General features: G+C 33.6%; 2 protein-coding genes across 2 annotated transcripts; one reads left to right on the top strand and one right to left on the bottom strand.

Annotated features, from left to right (window-relative positions):
- Window positions 1–2,580: 2,580 nt before the first annotated feature.
- Window positions 2,581–5,547, top strand: RCAR3 (regulatory components of ABA receptor 3). Its single transcript, XM_007038909.3, has 3 exons — window positions 2,581–3,033; window positions 4,253–4,468; window positions 4,950–5,547. Exons 1-3 carry the CDS (start codon window positions 2,893–2,895, stop codon window positions 5,163–5,165), a joined length of 573 nt encoding a protein of 190 aa, XP_007038971.1. The 5' UTR covers window positions 2,581–2,892; the 3' UTR covers window positions 5,166–5,547.
- A 316-nt stretch (window positions 5,548–5,863) lies between these two features.
- FTSH11 (FTSH protease 11) lies at window positions 5,864–15,844 on the bottom strand. Its single transcript, XM_018117813.2, has 17 exons — window positions 15,052–15,844; window positions 14,811–14,964; window positions 14,480–14,572; window positions 14,204–14,289; window positions 13,928–14,051; window positions 13,436–13,555; window positions 12,912–12,962; window positions 12,660–12,721; window positions 12,462–12,519; window positions 8,601–8,726; window positions 8,444–8,524; window positions 7,906–8,035; window positions 7,662–7,810; window positions 6,967–7,248; window positions 6,808–6,897; window positions 6,679–6,732; window positions 5,864–6,373 (listed from the first exon to the last, which is right to left on the bottom strand). Exons 1-17 carry the CDS (start codon window positions 15,651–15,653, stop codon window positions 6,221–6,223), a joined length of 2,415 nt encoding a protein of 804 aa, XP_017973302.2. The 5' UTR covers window positions 15,654–15,844; the 3' UTR covers window positions 5,864–6,220.
- Window positions 15,845–19,222: the final 3,378 nt, after the last annotated feature.

Below are 19,222 nucleotides of genomic sequence, written 5' to 3'. Positions count from 1 at the left end.
TTTGCGATAATCAACTCAAGTAGGTATGGGTTGCATAAAGATGTCTTGAATGTCAAATTCCGTTGAAAAAAAGGTGTATACTTTCAATTATTTGCATTTACAAGTCCAAATAAGAAAAATAAATACTATTGAGTAATTAATTTCTATAAAATTCTCATAAAAGATTTCCTTACTAATTTTATTTCGAGCGGCCAAATTTTTACGGTCTGCAGCCTGCGGCGGCTGTAAACCTCCTAGTTCGTCACGTGCAGCTGACCTTCCACGCACGCTTCCTTGAGATGCAAAGTTTTTTTCAAAGAAAGGGACAAAATGCTGCTCACTTTCCTTCACAAAGCGTATGTCGCACTCTCGAATCTTTGCTGAGAAATATGCGGATTTAAGCCGTGGCCGTTCAGTTTCGAAGAGTGATTTCACACCGCACAATGTCCATGAAAGGTAGCATCTTGCAAATGCTGGTTAGACATGATAATTCGTATTTTTATATTTTAAATATGTAAGATATGTTTAGATATAAAATACGATAAGGTTTAATATAAAAACGACATGTTTAATTTTCGTGTCTTAAATTTAAAATACATACACATATATGTTTAATATACGTGTAACACGACACAATATAATTAACACGTTTTACACGTTTATTAAACGTGTCAATATACGACACGATACAATTAATAATACGTTTAACACGATTAACACGTTTAACATAATTAAATAAAAATATTTATAATTAAATATAATTTTATTATTTAAATTTAAAATTTATAATTATAAAAATATATATAACAAAAAATAATAATAATAACATAAAATATAATATAATATAATATAAATAACATACATAAAATTTATTATCATATATAAGGTTAAAATACATATAAAATAATTATTAAAAATTATTTATATAAGGTTAAAATAGTCTTTAACTATTAATATTTAATAGGTTAATAAACGTATTATATATATACGTTTATATATATATATATGTTTAAACACGTATATATATTTAAACACGATAATACGATTAAATAAACGTGTTTGTCGTGTCTGACACGTTAAAACACGAAAATTTTCGTATCTTAACGTGTCAAACATAATTAAACACAAAATACGTTAAAGATAAATTCAAAACTTATTTAATCTGTGTCTTTTTGTATTGTGTTCAAAATTATAAATCTAATACTGACTGCTGCGGCTCGAGATTTAATGCACCGCCTCCTCCGTGGAGCGTGGTGGAAGTAGCTTAGTTTTTGCCTAGCACTGTCTTTGCGGACCGAAGTAGGTGCCGCACTTTAGTTTTAATGATAGTAATTCTTATTTGATTAAACAAAAATGTTGATAGTAAAATGAACATTCGAGGAGTGTGTACTGACTAACGTGCAAGTTGTGATAACGACAGGCAGGTAATTTAATTTCATCACCACTTTTAGTTGGTTTGGTTATTATTATTATTATTATTATTATTTATTATAAAAAATGAATAATAAAAACTTAAATATTTACATCCAAATTTTGTTACAAAAATTATGATTTAATGCTTATGAATTGCACTCCACCGTTTGAACTTAAACCCAGGGACAGACTTACATTAAGACGGGTGGTGTCTCATGATATTAGTGTCACATGATACTACTTATTTATTGAAGTGTTAAAAATTTATATTTATTATATTAGTTATATTAAAATTTACATAGTTAATTGTATCAATAAATTTATTAATTTTTTAAAAAAATTTATAAAAAGTGAGATCAAAGACTTCAAATCAAAATAAATTTAAAAGTAATTTTATATATAATATTTAAATATTACATAAAAAATAATAAAATTCTTTTTATAATTTAAATATGAATATTTTTTAATCATTATTATTATTTTATTAAAACATCATTTAAATAAATTTCTAAATCCGTATCTGTCTAAACTCCCGTTGTTCAACCACTGAATTGAGTTGAAATGACATAAATATATTAATTTGATTGATGGCCCATGGCCCCTATTTATGTACTCCATATGTCTTAATAGATATTGGCTTTTGGAGCAAGTGGAAAGCTGAGCCAATGCCTCCCAATAATTTGGAATGATATTAAACAGTGATGATAAATGGCAAATCAAGAAATTAAATGAATTTCTCTCGTTATTTGAATACTATTTTATTTGTATTTAAATAATTGAAAAAATAATAATAAAGCTTCAAAAAATATAATGTCCGTTTCCGCAAGGCCGTGAAAGCAATAAATATACGAAAAGGTCCAAGTTGGCATCTACCAATATAATTTAGCAGCAGCAAAACCATAAATGAGTAGATGGACCATAAATGAGCCGACTATTTTCCCTAAAATAAAAGGGTCAGTGAAAATATTAACATTCCAACGGCCAGTAAGTGTTTCCTCTTTTAACACAATTAACACACACGAGGGGCATTTGCGTCAAGGAGAAAAGACAAAACCAGAAGCAGACAAAACTCATGGCAACTCTCGTAATAACATCCTTAATCCTATGTCAAAGGGAAGAGCTGATCCAGTAATAAAACATGTTAAAAATTAAAAAAAAAAAAAGTTGAAGCGTTTAAATTGGGTGCGTATTTTTTATTTTTATTATCTCAGGTGGTGAGATAGATGATAGGGAGGCTTAGACGTGGAAGAAGTCAGGTAGCTTCTCTCTCTTTTTATGGCGGTGGCTCACAGGCTTTCCTTCTTCTTCTTTCTCTTGAGATAAACCAGTTAAGACAATTCCTAGAAGCTTCGTCGGAAAATCGGTCCGGTCGGTGGTCGGTGATCGGAGCTCTGGTCGCCGGCGGACGAGACAAGGCAGAGTGTTTGTTTTTTGTTTGTTGTTGTCACGTAAGAGAGAAGCGAGCGTGTCTGGATTGATACAAAGAGAAAAGAAGAAAAAATGAATGGGAATAGCAATGGATTTGGGAGTGGGGCGGCGGTGGTGGCGAGTGAGTATGTAAGGAGACATCATAGGCATGAGATAGGGGAGAATCAGTGTAGTTCAGCTCTCGTTAAGCACATCAAAGCTCCTGTTCCTCTCGTAACTCTCTCTCCTCCCCTCTTTCTCTCTATGTTTACAGTTTTGTGTGGATTTGATTTTCAACTGGTCTTTCTCAAGATTCCTCTCACTCACCATCTTCTATTTCGTTTCGTTTTTTTCTTTCACTATTTCTTTTTGTTTTTGATTTATTTGGAAGGTTTTATTATGCTCTCTCTTCTGATAGCATTTGGATCAAACAAAATTTTTTTCTTGTGATTATTTTGCGTGTTTGCTGAGTGAGCTTTTTTCAATGTTTGACTTTTGTTCTCGAGAAGGATTATTCTTGATCTGTGGTGGTTCTTCTTTCTCAGTTCTTGAAAATCTTGATTGTTTTTATTGAATTTATTAGCTATTCTTTTATAAAATAAAGAAAGAAAGAAAGAAGATTGAATCTAATTTGTTGCATTTGCTATACGGGTTTACATAAACTTCTTCCTAAGTTTCACTGATTTGTTGTTGAGAAATATGATTGACAAAATAGAAGAAACTTTTGCATGTTTTGCAATTTGTTGAGTTAGGTAAGATTATTTTGAAATCTGACATTCAAACTGATCATTTGCGGGCAAAACAGGGAGCATCTTGATTAAGTTCAAATGTTAAGGAGCAACTCAAAACTTTGGGTTTTGAAGTTGTTTGTTTCTCTGATTTTTTTTTGTATTGCTAAATCCTATGTATGAGATTCAAACTATGATCATTTTTTTTTGGTGAAAAATTTTAATCTGCGTACTACTCTCTGAAACTATTTGAACAAGTTTCTTGCTTTTGATTGATTGGGTAGTCCAAAGGTTATGCATAAATTCATTTCCACTGTATATGTAGTTGCTTTTTTTGTGAACGATGGGCTTAAGATTTAATTGAATTAAATGCAGCTTGTCTTGTTGGTTGTTGCATTTCCTAGATATAGGAAAGACGTGAAGCATAAGCTGGAACATTTTATTTTCCTTTTTTATCTCCATTTTGCACATAGCCAATGAATGGTTAGTATTTTAGAGGTGTCCACTGGAGGAAGAATATGCCAAAGAAAGGGGAAGATAGATAACTAATTGCGGATATTCAGTTCATGTTGAAATAAAGCATTCCTCCACAAATTGTAGGGCTTGATTCTTTTATTTTTGTGAATTTGAAATCTATCTCCTTGGTCGAATCTTTTTCCTTTTGTCAGAATATGCATAATTTTCTCTGAAATTTGTATTACTTTGTTTTTTTTTTTTTTTTACAGGTTTGGTCTTTGGTGAGGAGATTTGACCAACCACAGAAGTATAAACCCTTTGTCAGCCGCTGTGTTGTGCAGGGAAATCTTGAGATTGGGAGTCTCAGAGAAGTTGATGTCAAGTCAGGGCTTCCGGCCACTACAAGTACTGAACGACTGGAACTCCTTGATGACGACGAGCATATCCTCAGCATCAGGATTGTTGGTGGCGATCACAGACTTAAGGTAAGGAATCTCTCCTCTTTTTTCTGTTTCAACCTTTTCTTCTTGTATGATTTGTCCTCCATGAACATTCAATATCATCTATGTCTTTCATCTTAAATCCATTCATTTTCAGAACAAAGCAATTTAAGTGCAATTACTTGCAGTTTATTTCTCTATGTTCTGCTTGATAAAGTAGTTTGCTAATTGTATACTAAACGTCAAGGTCATGAAAGTTATTCAAATTTTCGACAAAGGATGTTTTTTCTCTTGAAAATCAGTTAGTTAGGTCTGCAGCTAAGTTTGGTTTCCTGAATTCCTTGGTACGAAGATTATGTCCGAACGATGGATTAGTTTCAACAAAAACAACTGAATTGTCTTTTCACGAGCTTTAGTTCATTAGTGAGAACTCAAGGTCATGAGGTTTCAATTTTAAGTGTGACAGTGGTAAAATGAAGATCTGGGCCCTGTTTGATCTCTTTGACCTTATTTTATTTTTATCCAGAACTACTCTTCAATCAGTTCCCTCCATCCAGAGATCATTGATGGAAGACCTGGGACTCTAGTCATTGAATCCTTTGTGGTGGATGTGCCTGAGGGCAACACCAAGGATGAGACTTGCTACTTTGTGGAAGCTTTGATCAAGTGCAATCTCAAATCACTTGCAGATGTCTCAGAGGGGCTAGCAGTGCAGGACCGGACAGAACCCATCCATCTCTAAATGTTGGGTTTGAGGAGATAAGGTGGTAGCTATAGTTGCCATGGATGAAGCTTCGGAGGCTTTCATATCTTGGAGGCTTTAGAGATGGACTGGCAATTGTGGGTCTTCCATCTTCCAGACACACTCACACTGCATTCCTTCTATTTGTTATGCTCTCTCCTTTTGTTTTTAACATTATGTGCTGGATTTTCCTGTCTTTTAGTCGATCAAGAACCACAATTGTTATAAAAGTTTCTTCTGTTGAAGGATGAAAAAATGTGAAAAAGAACAGAAAAAAGAAGGAAAAGAATGGACTAGGTTGCTGTCCATCTGATCCAGAGTTTTGTGATTGTGGTATTTAATGGTTGTACATAAAGGTGCTGAAAAAGAGTGGGTTTTTCAATGCTGGGTTGTCTCGTGATAGTGGTAGTTTCTAGTTGTAGATTTGGTCAAAGCTTGGTGGCAAATGCTGTCTATAGACTATAATGATAGTTGAATCCTTGCTTGTTCGATGCTGCTGCCGAAGTACCAACCATCACGTTGAAAGCATAAAAAGGTTCAGTCATGTCGTCGGAGCTGGCCGTATGGCTCAAAGGCGTAATTAACCTCAAAGTTGGGCCTTGGGCTTTTGGTAACTTAGATGTTACAGCACACAAGACAACATCCATGGATAAGCGAACAGATTAAAATTGCTATTAACAGATAAGGAAGAATGACGCTTGGCAGTAAATATGAGCTTCTCAGAAGCTGGAAGTATATCATAAATGCCACTTCTATGCTAACACAATTCAAAATTTCACCCAGAATAGGGTAACAGTACAAATACTACATGATTTCACGAATGCCGCAAGATGGATGTTGGTCTTGGGTGTTTCTGGACGCAGGGCAGCATAGGACTCGGATCGTTCTGATGGGTGCCTTGTCCCTCGTGTCTAAACAGAGTTCCCATTGCACGTCTTATGACAATGGTGGGGAAAAAATTGCACGAAATTATACAAACAATCACCTGTAGTTCTTAAAATACACTGTACAGAGCTTCCCCTACAGGCAAGTAGATTACAGATGTGAGTTTTAGTTTAAGCCAATACTAGCTCCCCCTCTTCCTGTTGTTCTTGTTGCTCAGGCAATCCTCCTTCCCGATGTGGGAGAAGAATGCGCTTTATTTCTTCCGCACTAAGTGTTTCATACTCCAAAAGCACATTTGCTAGTGCGTGCAATGCATTCTCTTGCTGAAAAAAGATGTCAAACAAAATGTTCAACTAGAAAATTTGCAGTATGAAATTTGATTACTACGATGTATTTCACTTTTCTACTAGCAGTTGAAACTATTACCTCAGCTAAGATATGACTCTACTCAAAATTACTCCATGGATGAACATAATACAGAAACATATATTTCTTCATATGGCTTCCTGAAAACTTAGAAGCTAGGATCCTACCATTCAGATTCCATTTTAATTCATTGTTATATAGTCTGGTTTCTTCTTCCTTATCAATAAGAAAATTTCAAAACAAAGTGGTTTCATGAACAAACCTTCTTTAACAAGGCTTTCACACGATCATATGCTTCTCTTAGAAGCTTCACCACCTGCATAACAAAGTAAAACATATTATGATTGAAAAGACAATTAACCATTCAGAACTCCAGCTTGCAGAAACATACTTCAGCATCAATGCGAGACTGCATTTCTGAACTTGGTCGCTCTTTGATATGAACTGGTCCAATTGCATCACTCATCCCACAACTCGATACCTAGCATAAGAAATGAGAAATTAAATAAAAGGGACAGCATTTTTCAGAGTGAACAGACTTGAAATATACCATATATTGAGCAAGCTCTGTAGCTGTGTTCAGATCACTACTGGCCCCAGTTGTGATATGATCCCGACCAAAAATGAGCTCTTCTGCAACTCTTCCTCCCATACAAACATCAAGACGAGCTAATAATTGCTTCTTACTGATTGAAGTCTCATCACTTGAAGGAAGCTGGGTAACCATTCCCAGAGCAGATCCACGGGGCATGATTGTTGCCTTGTGGATTGGATCTGCACCCTCAGTGTTGAAAGCAACAATTGCATGGCCACTCTCATGATAAGCAGTGAGCTGATTATGTGTGATAATGTCAGCAAATAAGGATGATCCATTTTGGATAACAATAAAAGTTTATATTGAAAATCTAATGACCTAATTTGTACACTGACACTGTGCACAAACAGAATCAAAATACTACCTAGTTGCAGCTGAAAAAGAACTTCAGCAAGCAATTGGTCATTTATCAACATGAATCGCATCAAGAAACATCTTATGTTACAGTTTAAACACGGAGAGCAAACCTAAACTGTAGCCATTTATCTGTGTATCCTAATTTGTAGATTTCTCTGGAATCTTTTGCTAGTATCATAATGGGTCCTTTTACATCTTTGTTTACATTAGTTACAGAATTAATGATTCAATACATTCCAAGCAAACCACAACTTGGATTCTACCCTAAAGTGTTTGATAAAAAACTTCAATACCTTCTTTGACTCTTCCGATAAAAACATTGTTTTACGCTCAGTACCCATGAGTATCCTGTCTTTAGCATATTCTAACTGTGCAGCAGTCAACTTATCTGCACCTTCAACTGCAGCTTTGATTGCAGCAATATTCACCAAGTTTGCTAGATCTGATCAACAGGATAACAGGAAAAAGTTTAAAGAAAATAAGAATGTTTGTTGGCAGGAACTAGAAACTAGTTTCAGTTTATGCAGAAAAGTTTACCTGCTCCATTGAATCCAGGAGTACCACGGGCAATTGCTTTAACATCTACATCATCAGACATAGGTTTATCTTGTAGATAGAGCTCCAAAATCTCTTGACGACCTCTCACATCTGGATTAGGGACAACAATCTAAAAATGGGCTTTATGAGTTTTCTCTCTACAAGAGAATAGAAGATGAAAAAAGCAAATCCTATCCTAAAAGAATAAATATAGTCTACAGACAAGAATTCAATGGCATCAGAACAAAGAGGTAAAAGATTCAGACAAGGATTGGCAGATGAAGTAATAATTCAACTCAAATTACATAGCAAGTCCTTGGGAAATGAAAATTTGTATTCTGAACACTTCAATGACTTAAGTACCACAAACTGGGGCACAGTTTCTGATAAAGAGCAAAAATCTTTGCAAGGAAGGGGAGACCGTATATGATTAAGGAACCAACTCTATTTTGTCATCTTCACTTCCTCCAAGAATAACTTTCCACATAATGTCCCAAACCCCTAGACTCAACAAAACACTAATGATTGGAGCACTTACATGCCTGTCAAATCTACCGGGTCTTGTCAAAGCTGGATCAAGAATGTCAGGTAGATTTGTTGCAGCCATCAGAATTATTCCCTATGAGAGACAGAGGTTAAACAAATTCAGAAATGCAAAAAGGAATTATTGATATAGCAAACTTGTTTAAATATACCTCGTTCTGTTCAAAACCATCCATTTCGACAAGGAGCTGATGTAGCGTTTTTTTGGTATGGCCTTCCCATTGTTTTCGTGTGGATCCAACAGCATCTATTTCATCAATGAAAATGATGCAAGGGGCCTATTAAATATGAAACATTGTTAATGACATGGTCAAAAAGTATGATGGATATGATATAATGTAGCCGAAAAGGTTTAAGATAATTAAAACTCAAAATTAGGACTTGAATAGGGTTGATTGTGTTTGGAACAATAGAAAGATAATTAAGAATAAACAAAAAATCATAATAATGATCCCCTATCTAGGATCATCTACTTATACTAAATCCTAATCAAATAGAAATATTATAATCCTACTCCTAATAAATAAAAAAAATAAAAAAAATCTTATACTAAATAAAATAAAAAAATAAAATCCTAAACCAACTAAAACACTAAATAAAATAGGATGGATATGGTTCATGACATGGTCAAAATAGAATATTAAAAAAAATATTAAATATGAAACATTGTTAATGACATGGTCAAAAGGTATGATGTACATAATATGATGTAACCGAAAAGGTTTAGGGTAATTAGAACTCAACAATTAGGGCTTGAATAGGGTTGATTGTATTTGGAATAATACAAAAATAATTGGGTTTTAAAAAAAACTCTTGAATAAAAATTTAGAATAAACAAAAAAATAATAATAATTCCCTATCTAAAAACAACTATCTATACTAGCTAGGATAAATTCTAATTAAATAGAAAGATCAAAATCCTACTCCTAATAAATAAAAACTTAATACATTAAAATCCTAATAAAGATAAAAAGAAAAAGAATCACAAACTAAATAAAATAAATAAAATAAAATCCTAAACCAATTAAAATACTAAATAAAATAGGATTCTAGATGTGCCTGCATCATTCCCCTTCGGTCAGAAAAAGACTTGGCTTCGACAATTATGCCTTGACACACTCCTCGTAGATGTCTGGATTTATTTATTTCAATTCCGCTTCAACAATCCAAGAACTTTCATTAACAGATTTACCAAGCCACTTCACCAAAAATCTTCTATATAGGTTCCCTCGTCTAAATCAAACCTCTTTTACATCTAATACTTTTTCAATAACTTTAGCTTTAGCAATTGGAAGGTGCTAAACTTGATTGTTTATAGTAGATGCAGTCCCATTGATTCCATTAAGTGGATACAAGTCCGAAATATTAAAAATAAGACTGATTTTTAACTCAGGAGGCAGCTCAATTAAGTAGGCATTTGAGCTAATTTTCTTTAACACCTTACAAGGTCCAAACTTTCTAGACTTGTGCTTGCGACAAGTACCCTTAGAAAATCTTTCTTGCCTCAAGTGTACAAGTACTTGATCACCTTCCTCAGGTTCTTGCTTACGACGATGTTGGTTGGCAGCAAAAGAGTATGCTGCATAGCTAGCTTTTAAGGCAGCTTTTACCTCTCCATGAATCTTCCGAATGTGATAAGCAAATAACTCCCCTTCATCACTCACTTTAGCTTCTTGTGGTAATGGCACCAAATCAAGCACATGTTGAGGTTTTAATCCATATGCAACCTTAAATGGTGTCTTCTTTGTACTTTGATTGACAAAATTATTGTACGCAAATTCAGCTTGGGGTAGGACTAGATCCCAAGTCTTTGGGTTGTTTCAAATAAAACATCTTAACATAGTACCCAAACTTTGATTCACAACTTCTGTTTGACCATCTGTTTGCGGATGACAAGTACTAAAATATTTTAATTCTGTCTCAAATTTCCTCCACAAAGTTCTTCAAAAATGTCCCATAAACTTCACATCTCTATTAGAAACAATAGAAGTTAGAATACTATGTAGTTTTACAACCTCACGAAAGAATAATTCTAATGAGTTGCATTAGAAGTCTTAAAATACGGAATAAAATGCGTCATTTTTTTAAAAAGATCCACCACCACAAAGAGTCGAACCTTTTTACTATCTTTAGGAGTCCTAAAACAAAATCCATACTCAAATGAATCCATGGTGCGTCCGGCTCAAGTAAAGGAACATATAAACCTGTGTTTTGAGCACTGCCTTTACCAAATAAGCAAGTTGAACATCTTTTCACCAACCTTTCCACATCTCAGTGCATTTTGGGCCAATAACAACAATCAACCACCACTGCCAAAGTCTTGTCTCTACCAAAATGTCCTCCCAAACCATTTCCATGAAGTTTTCTAATAATTTACTCCCTTAAATATCCTTTTGAAATGCACAACTGGTTACCTTTGCATAAATAATCTTCATACAATCTATAAGGTAAATTTCCAACTTGTGATGAGCCTTGCAAATCAGGTATTATCTTGTTGAAATAAGGATCAGAACCATACTGATTTTTAAGTTCCTTAAAGCCTATAACTTGAGTGCTCATAACTGATAATAGTGCATATCACCTACTCAAAGCACCAACTACAATATTAGAATGTCTAAATTTATATTTTAGTGAGAAGTTAAATTCATCAAGGAAAGAACTCCACTTGGCATGTCAATCATTAAGCTTTTTTTGTGAATGCAAGTACCTTAATGCTTGATGGTCAGAATAAACGACAAACTCACAATAAGCAAAGTAGTGCTGCCAATGATGAATATAGCCGTTACCAAAGTGTAGAACTCTAGGTCATAAGTCGAATAATGTCATCTAAAGTCCATTTACTTCTCACTACAAGCCTTCCATCTTGGCTAAGAACTGCTCCAATTCCTAGAAGTGAAGCATCACACTCAACAACAAATAAATTCTCAAAATCTAGTAGTGCAAGAATTGGGGTTTCGGTCATCAAAGCTTTCACTTTTTCAAAAGCTTTTTGTGCAAAATGTGACCACTCAAATCCACCTTTCTTCAAAGATTCAGTTATAAGACTCATAATATAACTAAAGTTTCAAATGAATCGCCAATAAAAGGATTCCAATTCATCAAAACTCCTTACTTTTTTTATAGATGTAGATGCAGGCCATTCTGGTCATCACTCTTTGTATCACCAAAGACTCACCTTGTGCAAGATGAACATCAATTTCCTTTATATCCTCATCATATTCATCATAAATTGATTCCAGCTCTGCCCAATCCAAATAATCCTCAGCATGTAACTTCTCACAAAAGTTAACCACTTCAACCTTGACTCCACCATTTAAATTAAGAACGTGTAATAACCAACCCTTCAATCCAACTCTTTTCGCTGGATTTGTAGGTCCATCTTCATGAAAAGAGTTCTCATTCTCAAATTCATCATAATCCTCAAGATCTTGAATCTCAGAGCGGTTGTGGTCACCTTCTAAATTCTCTATTCAGGCTCCCATTGGTTCTTGACGCTACAAGGCTTAAACAGCCCAAGTCAAGTCATCAATCATTCTTTGCATCTTAACCAACTAGTTTGTTAGGACTAGTTGCCTCTAACTCGACCTCTGCCTTGGCCAAACATAGTCTCCTAGTTAAGGATAGTAGGATCATTTGCTTTGATACCACTTGATGTAGCCGAAAAAGTTTTAAGGCAATTAGAACTTAACAATTAGGGTTAATTGTGTTTGGAACAATAAAAACATAATTGAGTTTTAAAAAAACCACTTAAATAAAATTCAAAATAATTAATAATAATCACCTATTTAGGTTCACCTATTTATACTAGCTAAAATAAATCCTAATTAAATAGAAAGATTAGAATCCTACTCCTAATAAATAAAACTTAATGTACTAAAATGTTAATAAAGATTAAAAAAAATTTCAAATTAAATAAAATAAAGAAAATATGATCCTAAACCAACTAAAATACTAAATAAAATAGGATTCTAGATGCGTTTGCATCATGGTATCAAGCAATTATGAAGATCAACCTTTTTCTTAGCTGCTTGGAAAAGGGATCTCACACGTCGAGCACCAACACCAACAAACCTGCCACAGAGAAAGAGATTGTCAGACTCAGCATTTATAACAGCACGTAATCCCCAAAACCATGCATATAGTATACGTTAAGCAGGTGGAAATCTACAGAAAGGGTTGCCAAGCATAGATGAAATGAGAAGATGGCTTACATTTCCTCAAATTCAGATCCTGCTCTATAGAAGAAAGGTACCCCAGCTTCCCCAGCAATAGCCTTCAAGGTTCAACATATCATTTATTATAAGTTAAGTCTGGATATATGCACATGCAACATGCTTCAAAGGACCACGTCGAACAACTAGCAGCAAAGAGAGCTTGCATGTGGTTAAGTTGAAATGTAATGCACAAAAACTTCCCGACATATGTAAGTGACCATTAGTGAGAATATAGAAGGAAAACCTTACCTTGGCCAACAGAGTCTTTCCAGTTCCAGGTGCTCCAGTCAACAGGATTCCCTGCAATTATTTAGCTAATAAGAAAATACAAACAGAAGATTACAACAAAAACCATTTTATTCCAGAAGTGAATGAATCATAGCATGCAAGTTTGTGCACTCATTATTCACATAAACATGCAGAATCACATGCTGTAAACTAAACAATGACGTAAAAACCCTAAATGAGTTGTTAAAATTTCTCCCTCCTATACAAGAAAGCATGAAGAGAAGAACCTAGAACCTCTTGCCAATCCCCTACCCACCCACCTGACCACCTGAGCAAAACAAAGCTGACAGGACTTCTGGCCATATCTTGATATATGTGGCTCTCCTAGCATAGACACCTTTCTTATCTTTTCTATTCTATATTCCCATTTTCGTAGGATGCCTTTGAGAAAATCGGAGAGTTAGAAATCCAAAAGAAAGTCCAACATATGGAGTAAACCAGACAGAATTAAACCTATTTCAAATGCCATATTATCTTGCACAAACCTTTGGCAACTTTCCCCCAAGGCGGGTGAACTTTGATGGGTTTTTGAGGTATTCCACTACTTCCTCAAGCTCTTGTTTTGCATCATCACAGCCTTTGACATCCTTAAATGTTTTAACATTCTGCAAATAAATCAATTAATGAGGAAAAGAAAACAAGAAAACAAGGCTTAGATTATCTATCAAATTTCCAATAGATGGCCCTGGCCCATTCATACGAAAACTAAAGTTTCATCTCACATGCATGCCCTGCAAAACAGGCCCTTGATCACCATTTATATAATTAAGAATAAATTTTCACCAAATTACAATAGTTTCCGTTTAGTCATGAATGCTTTTCGATTAAGATTTTCAGCCATTGCCCAAAGTTTTCATATCTTACTCAACAAATGCAATATAATCTCCTTAATCCTTTCCGCGCACATTGAAAATACAAATGCAACTAGATGCCATAGTCTGGATTTAGACTGCAAGCAGAGAAATTGAAATACTTGCCTTCTCTGGCATCACTTCTTTGTTCAATTCTTTTGGGGCATAAGAGGAACTTGATCCAACACCTGAAGTTCCTATTCCACCTAAGCTTCCTATATACTTCTGAAGTGCAGCAGCACCCATTAACCTGAACATAGCTTTCATGTTAGATAAAATTATGACTGTAGGTAAATAGCAAGAACTGGCTGATTCAACAATGGAGAAGTGTGCATCTGTGTGTGCATGAGAGAGAGAGAGAGAGAAGGCGAGAGAGTATACTACAATCAGGAGAATCCATACCAAACCAATCCTACAGCGACAGTGAACAAGATAGTTGAAATAAGCTCTTGTGCAAACCGTGATTTATTTGAAACTTTAGGATCAACCTAATAAAGAAAACAGCATCACTGTCAAAATAGTTGAGAAGGTATTCTAACAGGGAGTGCAGAATAATCCAAATTGTGGATAGGTTTTGGTAGTCCATGTATCATAGTACAAGCATAGACCATGCCAAAAGAAAGTACTTGTATAGACCATATTCTCTCTCATACATGGCAATAGTTAATAGAGCCTTACCATCACCACATGCAACGGTTGCTTCTCAGAAATTCCAGGGCTTAGAAAGGGCTCATCCATATTCCCTGATGCACGCTGCTTCAATTCTTGCAACTACATTGAAATTTTAAAGGATTAGTTATTTGAAGTCTTTACGGTGACATTGAAGCATAGATGTATATAGAAATATTTCAAACATAACAAAGTACTTATCCATCAATTGATGGGTCCAGCAGAACTCGAATGTCAAAAGAGATAACATTGGTCAGACCAAGTTTGACAATTTTAAAATGATTAAAAAAATTGAATCAAATGCATATAAAAGAAAAGCAACGAAGCAGGGCCTTCTTACCAAAGTAGGAAGACTAGAAGGCTTTCCAGTTTGTTCATCCGGAAGATATTCAGCAATGGCATTAGTGACCACCAGAGCTCGAAGATATTCGGCAACTCCTTTACTGTCTACCGCGTGATCCCTTTGTTCAAAACGCTTAATCACGGACTCAGGACTGTTTTAAAAAAAGAAATAAAATCAAAGATTAGAGAGATAAACAATGTTTTAAAATTAATCAACAATACTTAACTGAAAAGAAAACCTGTGCTTATTAAGCTCAGCTAGCAAAGCGCTTTCTTTAGCGGCATCTTTGGGATTTGCGTCGGCTTCGGCAATCAGGCGATCAAGCCGTTTCTCCTGACGCCAAAAGGGCCACCAACTGAACCAATCCAAAGCCGCCAATCTCTCCAGTCCGTTTCTCATCATGGCCCAAACTCCCATCAAAAACACCATTGCCGGAATTTTGCTTTTGGCCCCTTCGTTTTCCACTAATTTATCATTCTGCCCCTCGCTCTCCGCCACATTCTCAGTTTCCCCGCCGTTATTATTCACTTCATTTCCCTCACTCTCATTCTCGAGTCCATCGATTGTCGGACGTTCAAAATCCGAAACGAAAGCTTTGGAATCTTCAACATGAGTATCCAATTTGGACTCGGAGTTAACGTTCTCGGGATGCAATGCGCAAGGGGTTAAAAAAGGACGGGAATAAAATCGGGAATTTAAGAAAGTTCCGGATGGTCGAGAGAGTTTGAGAAGTGAAGAAGGATTGAAAGACAGAAAATAACAACGGTGAAAGCGTCGTTTGGTAAGAAAAGGAGTAGGAGAAGGATTGCAGAGAAGTGAAGCTTGGAGAGATACGGTCATTGCTTAGGGTTTAACGCGAGAAGATTGCGTTTTTTTTTTTTTCTTTTTGTTTCTAACTGAGGGAGGGAAGAGAACAGAAAAGAGAAGAGGAAGAGAGAGAGGGAGAGGGACAGGGAGTTAAGAGCCACGAGATTGGGAGGAGAGGAGATTAGAGGCAGGAAGTGTGAAGTAAAACCTTATCTCGTCTCGATTGAAATGGGCTCCGGCTTATCTGTTTTTTTCTCTCACTCGGCTGAGTGTGTTGTCAACTCACTCGTTTTTTAATATCTTCCTTTCGAATTTCATTTGATTGCATGCAAAACATTTTAGTATGCTGAAATGGGGTCGAAAATTGAAACTGAAAAACTATTCAAAGGCATCATACACTGTTTTGAGGATAATTTCTGTCTCTTCAAAATATAAAATTTGATGTAAAAAATTTTAAATAGTTATTTTTCAAGATTCAATAAATTCGATGTACAATAAAAAATAAAGGAAAAAGAATTCAACAACATAAAGAGCTTAATTGTCAAAATTAAATACCAATTTCATAAAGTGAAAAAGCTAAAAACATTTAACCACCAAGGTATAAAAATATTACTTATGCTTAGCTTTCGTGTATACTCATGTGCAGGGGAAGAAGATAATAGCAGAATATATATCTTAATTGTCAAAATAAATGACTGCATAATTAGAGATACATGAGGAACAGAAAATTAAAGAAAGAAAGAACCTAACAACTCAAAGAGGAAGATAATCGTAAAATATATATCTTAAATGTCTAAAACCAATTCTTTAAGATGAAAAAGTTGAAAATATATAACCACCAAGCTACAAAAATATCACGCAGAAAATTGAAGGAAGAAAGAACCTAACAACTCAAAAAGAAATATAATAGCAGTATATATATTTTAAGTGTCAAAAACCAATTCTTTAAGATGAAAAAGCTGAAAATATATAACTACCAAGGTACAAAAAATATCACTTATACCTAGTCGAATGTATATCTTAACTGCCAAAATCAAATATTGCACAATCAGAAAGACCAATTTCGTAAGGTGAAAAAGTTGAAAACATATAACTTTTCTCAAAGCTTGGCCGAATCTCGTGTGCATGCGAAACCATTTTCTTTTCTAGCTTTCAACAAGTCATAATGAGTTTGCTTATATAAAGTACTGACATCTTTTGTACTTAGGCAATGTGAGATAAAAACCTTATGAGATATCACTATATATATCCAACAATCCCCACATATTTTATAAAGTTTTATAATAAGAAGTTTTTGCCAGGTCTAATCTCACTCAAGTGTAATGCATTGAGATTAGTGTTTTTTGAGCTATGAACCAAATCTAGAAAGAATGAAATATAATTCAAAAAATTTTGATGAAGTTTATAACTTATATGAATAAAAAATTATTTATGTAAAATATGATTTTCATCAATCACATTACACCTCCACGATTTCTATTGTTCAACACAATTTTACGCAAATAGGCCATGCGCATGCTTGGTTATTCATAATGCTTTAAAGATTCTACCATAATTCTCATAAAAGCGACTCCACTCCACACTTATATAGATGATTCAATCAATAGTATATTGCAATTTAATACATTACTTGTAAGGAATATGGAATTAAATAAGAGTTTACTCAAACTCTCTTTCATTACACTCTTGCACTATTTACACGTCATAGGAAAGACAATAATCTGAATAGTGTATTAATTTATCAACAAATAATTTATTATTACCCATATGAACTTAATTCCTAATTCATGGAATCACCACCCACATAGGTTGGGTTGCTATTATTGTTGATTTTTCTCAATTAGCTTAAATCTCATTCCCTTCAATATATCATTAATTAATTTTCTTCCCAAGAGTTTAATTAGAGGATTAGTCAAATTCAATTTTGACTTCACATAATTAATAAACATAATTTCATCTTTAAGTAGTTACTTTATCACATCATATCTTAAAAAAATGTGTCTATTTTTACTATTGAAAGTTTTATTTTTTGTATGGCTATTATTGCTTGGCAATCATAATGCATAAACATAGAAAGTGTTAGTTTCATTTTTAATAGAATATCTGCTAAGAGATTTTTTAACCACTCAGACTCATTACTAGCCAACTCTAAAGTTATAAATTCTGATTTCATTGTAGGTTTAGTAATTATTGCCTATTTAGCTGATTTTCAAGTTACAACACCCCCACTAAAGGTGAATACATATTCACTTGTAAATTTTGTCTCATATAAATCTGAGATTCAGTTAACATCATTGTATCTTTGTAATACAAAGGGAAATTCATTATATAAAATGTCATAGTTTATAGTACCTCTCAAATATTTCATTACTCTACTCAAGGCAATCCAATAATCTTGATTGGGATTTTGTATATATCTACTTAATCTACACATAGCATAAGTTATATCATGTCAAATAGAATTCATCAAACGCATCAGACTCCTAATAAGCTAAGCGTACTCAAACTGGGCCACACTATCACCTTTATTTTTCTTTAATTGGGTATTAGCATCATAAGAAGTACTAATATGTGTGACATTAAAATGTCCAAACTTTTTAAGTAACTTCTCAATATAATACTCTTGTGTCAGCATTAGGCCACTATCACATCTTATTATTTTAACACCCATAATAACATTGGTTTCTTCTAAGTCTTTCATATCAAATTTAGAAGTTAAAAAACATTTTGGTTTGTTGACAACATTAATGCATATACCAAAAATAAACATATCATCAACATATAAGCTTATAATCACACATTCACTATCAATAGTTTTTATATACACACATTTTTCAACTCCAAAAGTAAAAAGTCTATTACTAATAAAAATTTGATCAAATTTCTCATGCCACAATTTAGTGCTTGTTTTATGCCAAATATAAATTCAATCAATTTACAAACTTTGTTTTCTTAACTAAGAAAAACACATCCCTTAGGTTATACCATATAAATTTCTTTTTCCAAATCAGCATTTCGAAAAGATGTTTTAACATTCATTTGGTAAACAACAAGTTTATAAATAGAAACCAAGGCAATTAAAATACAAATAGATAAAATTTTTGTTACTGGAGCAAAAGTATAAAATTTGTTAATATTTTGTTTTTAAGTAAAACTTTTAACAACTAATCTAGTTTTGTATTTATCAATAAAACTACCAAGATTAAACTTTATTTTAAAAATTCATTTACAACCAATTGGTTTAACTCCAGGTGGTAAATCAATTAATTTTCAGGTTTGATTTAATAAAATAAAATCAATATCATATTTTTATAGTTTTTTTCCAAAATAAACTTTTTTTTGAAGAAATTGCATCAGCATAAATTAAATGATCATTATCTACAAGAAAAGTGTAAAAATCATTATAAAAAAAAATTTCTTTCTTTGGTCGTTTACTCTTTCTCAAATCATCATTTGGTATTTTAAAATTATTTTTACTAAAAGGTGCATAAGAAATTGTATCAGTTTTTAATGAAAAAATTTACTCAAAAAATTCATCCTTTTTGGTTCCAACAAAAGTATTGCAATTAAAAACATTATTTTTTAATGCAATAAATTTATAT

The sequence above is a fragment of the Theobroma cacao genome, chromosome 3 (genome assembly GCF_053813885.1).
Source record: "Theobroma cacao isolate CCN51 chromosome 3, ASM5381388v1, whole genome shotgun sequence".
Classification (NCBI taxonomy): Eukaryota; Viridiplantae; Streptophyta; class Magnoliopsida; order Malvales; family Malvaceae; genus Theobroma; species Theobroma cacao.
Note: the sequence above shows the minus strand (reverse complement) of the source record. Positions and strands in the feature narration are given on the sequence as shown.